Genomic DNA, 7,608 nt, shown 5'->3' with positions numbered 1-7,608 from the left:
TCTTCACGCATGCTGGGACATAGTTAAGCATGACATCTGTGATGTCTTCCACAAGCTTTACCTGATGAATGGCTGTGGGTTCCACAAACTGAACGAAGCGCTTCTTACTCTGCTCCCTAAAAAGGCTGACGCCTCCTCGCTCTTCGACTATCGCCCCATCAGCCTGATCCATCTCTTGGCCAAGTTGTTCATGAAGGTGCTCTCTCTGAGGCTGCCCCTTGTCTCGGCGGCATTGTGTCTACCAACCAGAGCACGTTTATCACTGGCCATGACGTGCATGACAACTTCATGCTGGTTCAACAAACTGCGCATCTCCTGCACAATCTCAAGGCACTGCGAGTTCTCCTCAAGCTCGACATTGCTCGGGCCTTTGACGCGGTATCGTGGCCTTTCCTTTTCGAGGTCCTTCGTCACCTTGGCTTTGGGCGAAGATGGTGTGCTTGGGTGGCGATTCTCCCATCGACTTCCTCCATAAGAGTGCTCATCAATGGAACCCCCGGACCACCCATTGACCATGCCAGCGGACTGAGGCAAGGTGACCCCATTTCGCCCATGCTATTCGTCCTGGTCATTGACGTGCTCAACACTCTGGTCCAGCACGCCACGAGTCATGGCATTCTTCACCGCCTCACGAGCAGGCGCGCCATACCCAGTATTTTGCTCTTCGCAGACGACGTCGTCCTGTTCTATCACCCCGACGACCATGACCTCCGGGTGGTACAGGGCATCCTAAAGCTATTTGGCCAAGCCTCAGGCCTCAAGACCAACTTTGCAACGTGCTCTGTGACACCCATCTGCTGCACGGATGATTCAGCCACCAGGGCCGATGAGACGCTCTCTTGCCAGACCACGAATTTTCCGATCAAGTACCTTGGACTTCCACTCTCAATCAGGAAGGTTCCCACATCGGTGCTGCTACCCCTTGTGGAGAAAATGGCCAAGCACCTCGGTACTTGGGAGGACTGCCTACTATCTCGTGGTGAGCGGCTTGCCCTAGTACGCCACGTCCTGAGCGCCATGCTAGTCCACATTTTACTGGCCATGGCCCTCTCTCCCTCCATCCCGAAGCTCGTCAACCGACTAATCCATGATTTTCTATGGCATGGGCGCAAGGAGGCCCATTCGGGCAACTTCCTGGTGAACTAGCAGAAGGTGTGTCGCCCACTCGAACTTGGGGGCCTAGGCGTGCGTGACATTAACCGCACTAGCATTTCTCTCCAGACTCGTTGTCTTTGGCTGCGCATCACCGACCCCACGCGGCCATGGCACCATCTCCGCCTACCCGACGACGCCGACGTGCGAGACATCTTCCGTGCATCCACCTCTTGGACCATTGGTAATGGACTTACCTACCGATTTTGGACTGATCATTGGCTGGACGACAAATCGACTGCCGAGATTGCACCGATCCTGATCACTTTGGTCCCTCGGAGATGCCGCAACAAGCGTCTGGTTCATGAGGGACTCCTCAACCGAGATTGGATCCAGGACATCCATGAAACACTCGGTGTTGAGGCTACTGTTGAGTATATCTACCTTTGGAGGCGTCTTCTGCAGGTGACCCTATCCATCGACCAGGACCGCATTCACTAGCGATGGACAGATAGTGGCACCTACTCGGCCTCATCTTGCTACATGGCTCTCTTCCAAGGCTCCATTGTGGACATGGATTGGAGGCTGACATGGAAGGGTTGGGCCCCAACCAATGTCAAAATTATTGCGAGTCGATTTCTAGAGTGAGAGACAAAATGAATTGAACCGTTGATCTCTTTCATTAATGATTAGGCTTATATACAATCTGAGAGGACGCGACAAAGGGACACGTCCGTTCCTGAACAGCGCATCGGGGGATGTGGTTGTTGCGGAGGGACGGTTAGGACAAGGGGAGATTTTCCTTCAATTAAATGTCTTAATTAAATCCTAACACCCCCCTAATCTACTCTTGTCCATGCCATATCATCATGTTGAAAAGAGCCTCCTCCGAAAACCCAGTGGGAAAAATGTGAGGAGTATAATATGTTGCCAAAACTCCTTCAAACCGAGTGGAAAAATTAAGGAGAAAATTATGCAACATATAATGGTTATTATCTCCTTTAACTCAATATGAGAAAACTCATCGAATCAAGAGAATAATAAATATGTCGTATATACTTTCCCAAAAACCCCGGTGGGGAAAACTGAAAGTATGACATATGATCTTATGTTGATATTACCTCATTAAAAACCTTTTTGAGAACCTGTATAGTAAAATCATGAAGGGAAAAAGAGTATAATATGATGCATTGAACAGGAACAATTCAGGAAGATACTCCCCCCGATTCTTGCAAATTTCGAAGCCATCACACAGCAATTCCAAGAACATGTATCTGAAATGTAGAAGTTGGTAGAGACTTCATGAACAAATCAGTCATATGGTTTGACTTGCAAGATATGCAATATAGCGATATCACTTATTGTGTAACCTTTTGCATCCGGGCAACACAAGAAACATTATCGTTGAGATAATGGTTGGTGGATGTAGCCATGAGGTCTGTTTCGAAGACTCTTCATGATAGGGCTACCACACCTAGTAGTAACACTAAGCTTGTCTATGATCTGACATAGTGGGGATCTGATCGATGTATCCAATGATATCGGTGTTCACATTTCTGTGAAGCTAAAAAACCAGGACAAGATGTTTGATGCCTTGGAGATCTTGAAAGATATTCTTGAGTACCAACTGTCGGCGTCCTGGGAACGGGGGTCCCCAAACTTGCCTGCCTGCGGCCCGCTGCGTGGCTAAGCCAGCAGGCCGTACGACCCATCTTCATCAACAAGGCATCCAAGACCCTTGCGAGGGGCCAAGCCTCGCGAGGCGGACGACACAAGGCCTCCTCTGGAGTGGCCTAGTCAGGCAGGCTCACAAGGAGCGGAGATATCAAGGAGAGGCGCACCTCACGAGGCTCTCATGACGTGAGCCATGACGATGGACACCAGGCGGGCGCCAGGCGGGCTCCAGCGCACGCAGCGTCCTTGTTTCCTCTTTGGTGCTAAGGAAACCAGCCCAGGCGAGGAGTACCGAGGCATCAGGCAAAGGTTGCCATTTTGGTGCAATCAGACCAAGACCAGAAGGACGGCAAGACGGAGGTCATCGTGGAGCCCAAGACGGTGTCACCACCAGAGCCTTTGGCAGGCGAAGACCACTTTTGTGAGGATGGCTTGTACTAGCTGCCCCCTTCAAATTTGCCCGCCATTGTTGGCTCTCTTCCCGCTCAAGATTTGGGAAGAGGACCAGGGCCTCTATAAGTAGGACTAGCCATCACCATAGGTAAGGGGGACGAGAAGATCTTAGATCATCCCCAGCCACACAAGTTGGCCAGGCACAAGAACACCTCAACCTCTGGAGGCTGTTCTTCCCCTTGTATTGTTCATCATCAACCCAAGAGGCAATCCACCACCACCACACTGGAGTAGGGTATTACACCACAACAGTGGCCCGAACCAGTATAAATCTTGTGTCTTTCTGTGTTGCGAGTTTGTCGAGTTCATCCGTGAGATCTTAGCGAGTTAGGGCGTAGATCGGCGGGAGGAAAAGACTTCACGTGCACCCGAGTGTTCGAACCTTAAGGGTTTGCCGGAACCCCACATCTGACATTTGGCGCGCCAGGTAGGGGTGCGTCGTAGCTTCCCCTCCGTCGATCTGCGCTCCGTCGCCACCGTGCTTCGCCCACATGGCAGGAGCCCTGCCGTCGACTCCGACGGTCGGCGTTGACAACGGGGCCAGGGGGCTCTGAGCCCTGGCCCCCGCCCTGCAGAGGGTGCAGTGGCCGCCCAAGTTCAGGCCGGAGATGCCGCCGCGCTACGACGGCGCGGTGGACCGGTTAGCTTTCCTGCTGGCGTACGAGGAGGCCGTCCTCGAAGCCGGGGGTGATGACAAGGTCATGGCCAACTGGCTTCCCATGGCCCTCGCCGGCGAGCCACACGCTTGGCTGCTCAACCTTCCCGGATCCACGGTGGCATCTTGGGAGGAGCCCCGCGACCTCTTCACTGCTCGCTACGCGGTGCTGGCGCACCACACAGTCGCGGCCCTGCTGGGCGGCTCTCAAGCACCGCCGTCAGACCGCCACGCCAAGCCGTCCCTCCGTTAGATCGAGGCCACCTCCAGGCGCCCGGGGGTTCCGCCGGGCTGGGCTACGCTAGAGGCCGACCTTACCTTCGGCTCAGAAGACCACCCCGACTCCACCGCCGGCTCCAGAATGCTCCCGATGCTCTACACGCCCACCATCTGCAATGTGGCCGTCACCAAGACCCTCATCGACGATGGTGCTGGCCTCAACTTGCTCTCCGTGGAAGCCTTCATCCTTCTCCACGTGCCACTCGAGCGGCTCGGCCTCAGTAAGCCCTTCTCGGGAGTGGGTGGTGGAGCTGCCCACTCCCTGGGACAGATCCACCTCCCTGTCACCTTTGGCACACGCGACAAGTAATCTGCACAGTTTTCAAAAATTTAAACATTTTTCTCAAAAGACAAACATTTTCAAAAGTTTGCGGACAGTTTGTGAAACACATTTTTCGAAAAATATGATGTTTTGTTGTAATTTACAAACATTTTTTGGAAAGGGATTTTTAGAGAAAAACTCGGACAATTTTTTGAAAAATAAAAAGAAATAGAAAGACACGAATATTTTCTGATTTTCTAAAATTTTGAACAATTTTACGTAGATTTTGATAATCTTTTATGGAAAAATAGAAACAAAATAAAAACAAAATAAATCTAAAAAGAAAAGAGAAAACAAGAAATGTAGTATATAGACAGATGCATCTCATCTGGAAAACTGGTGAAGTGGAAGGCGAATATTGACCCTTCATTCCTGTTGAAGGTCTATGCAACTTTAGGCCAGTGCCTGTGGATGATTGATTGTCCGTCCTTCGTCCTCTTCAGGAACACTTCAATATTGAACCATGGCTGTTGTATGAGAACCTTCCTCGCCTCCTTACCATATAGGTGGTTTGAGATGTAATCATCAGTGAACTGCTTTGGAAAGGCCTGAAAACAAGGATGTGCATAAATATCTTCTCTATATTGGAAATGGGGAAAAAGGAATAAAAAAAGGCAAGGTATAATAGTTAGTACCATCTTGTAGTGAACTAATGTCTTCTTCATTGTGTAGACAAAGATCTTGTTGTTTTTTATCGCTAATTTCTTTATCCTAACAATCTTTCTAAGTTTCTTGATTTGATTGATATTCATGGACAACTCAATTCCCCATATGCAAAAAGGGTCGAACAGTGTGTCAAAACCTCTGACAGCAGGACCTACATGTGCAAGACCAAATTGTTAAAAACCTAAATATTAGATTGGTTCCTGCAATTGCACAATAATGTTCTATTAGACAACGGACCATGCACGTGCTAACCTCGATTGTAAACCTCAGTGTTTCCCATTGTTTCCCTGCAACACATATACGGTAGTTAGTCAGCAGGTTAAGTAAGGGTTCGCATGCTATCTGTAAAATATGTTGATGAAAAATAAGCACATTGCAGATTCATCAGATTATTTCTCATGTATTTACTACAACCAAATTCAATTTATTCCTCACATGGTATACAATAACAGAATGCACCCACAACTATTGGACATCACATTGCAGAATTGAACCAAACAGTTAACTAAACATCAGAACACAAATGAACCAAACATTAACTGAGCACCACATTGCACAATGTATAACCAAACCAAGCATGCTTGACAACTTGGAAATATAGCAATTGTATTCGTTTCTCATGTATTTTGTAAAGATAAATTCGATTTATTTCTCACATGGAAGGTAATACAAAATTGCAGCCTGAGGAATTGAACATCACATTTGCAGAATTGAACCAAACAGTTAACTAAAGATGACAACTAATTAACTAAACAGTTAATAAGTGAGCACCACACTACACGACATATAGAACATATACACTAGAGCAACAGATTGCATGGTAAAATTATATAGCATAATTCACTAGAATTTGTGAAGGAAAGGCAGGAGCAGCACACGCAATGGGTAAACCGAGCATGCTTAACCGGCATAGCTAGCAAATGGCAAGGTGCTCCTCCAAGATCTGGGGGTCGGCATGAATGGCAGCCATCGCGACCTCATCCGTGCATGCGCCCATGATTTGCTTCTCCGCTGCCAAATGCTCCATGACATCCTGGCTATACTGCGTGCACCATGGCTTAGGGCGGCACTTATTTGGTGGAGGGGTCGATGATTTGGGTGGAAGGTGTTGCGCTTGCGCCGACGGTCGGGGCATGTGGGATGTGGAAGGAGGAGGAGGACGGGGGTCGGGTGTGGATTACCCACCTGGATAGACAAGGCTGAGCAGCGTGAAGGAGGTTCACCAGCGAGGAGGCGGTGCTGCAAGCAAGGAGTGAAGGTTTCAACTAGGAAAGGAAGGCAGAAATGGGGGAAATGTGGCTTTTGGTAAGGGGGAGGGGCGGGGAGGTAGATATTTCTGCGGAAGCCAAAAATTTGGAATCGCTTCAGCGAAAAAACTCGCACGCAAAGTGTCAGCAGACATGGTCCCTTGTTCAAAACTGTGTATGATATGTGAACATCACAAATGATTCAGATAGCTTAACCCGTGTGTGATGAGTTTGAACATAAATTTTTTTGGTTTGAATTTCCATGGTTACAATGGTCATCCACGTCATTGCATAATTTGGGTACACAATGGAGACTACAACACATCCACACTTCTTAATCGAGCAAGTTCAGCAATTAAATAGAGCTAGCTGACCTAAACATTACTCTAACAAAGTAAAGACCGACACTCTTAATTAAATAAAACAAAGAGTACTACTACGGCTAGTGTTCGTCGATCTCCGCTACCGCCTCCATGTCCAGCTCGCGCCCGACGGTCTCCTGGGGAAGGGGCTCCATGGCATCCATCGCACCATACTTGGCAAGCATCTCGCCATCCGCGTCCACCTCTCTTTGGAAAAGGCCGCCACGAGCTGGGCATTGGCAGCCGCAATCTGGGCTTGGACGGGCTTCGTCGTCGCAAGGTATGCGGCGAAGGAACGGATGGTTGCTCGAACACTCTCGGCGATAGCTAGCTCTTCGGCCATGGCTTGCTGACCGTTGTCGGAGAAGCTTCGTTCGATTTGTGCTTTGACCGCCAGGAGCTGGGCGTGGGCAACCTCGACATGGTCGTGGGCGGCCTCCATCAGGGCTAAGGCCGCCGCTGTGCAAAGGACATCTGTTGTGCCGCTCTCGCCAATTGCTATCCCTGAGGCAGATGTTGCTGTCGCCACCTGAGAAGCAACAACAGCCGTTTGGGCTGCCTTGGCCGCCCGGTCGCAGATTGCGGCCGCGCTCATGCACCTTGTCAGCACATGCATGGCGGCTGCGGCCGCGCTCTCGCCGGAGTGGGCCACCGAAGTTGCCCTCACGACGCGGGTCCACGTGCGTATCTTTCACCGGCGATGATTGAACAGTGAAATGATATATTCCGGGAGCGAGCTAGTGTGCTTGAGACGCCGGCTGTGGACTGTAGCCGACGCACCTTCTCGCATAAGCCATAGGCGTACTACACACCGACGGTGCTCCAGGATATTTTGTGCTGCATCTCACACGGTTGGTG

The 7,608-nt window shown here is 49.9% G+C and overlaps 1 protein-coding gene across 1 annotated transcript; it reads left to right on the top strand.

The window, feature by feature from the left end:
* The first annotated feature begins 552 nt into the window (after positions 1-552).
* Positions 553-1,146, top strand: LOC147984795 (uncharacterized). Its single transcript, XM_087541272.1, has one exon. It carries the CDS (start codon positions 553-555, stop codon positions 1,144-1,146), a length of 594 nt encoding a protein of 197 aa, XP_087397398.1.
* Positions 1,147-7,608: the final 6,462 nt, after the last annotated feature.

This window comes from Triticum urartu, chromosome 2A (genome assembly GCF_056163025.1).
Source record: "Triticum urartu cultivar PI428250 chromosome 2A, HENAU_Tu73, whole genome shotgun sequence".
NCBI classification, from domain to species: domain Eukaryota; kingdom Viridiplantae; phylum Streptophyta; class Magnoliopsida; order Poales; family Poaceae; genus Triticum; species Triticum urartu.
This window is presented reverse-complemented; position numbering and strand designations above follow the sequence as displayed.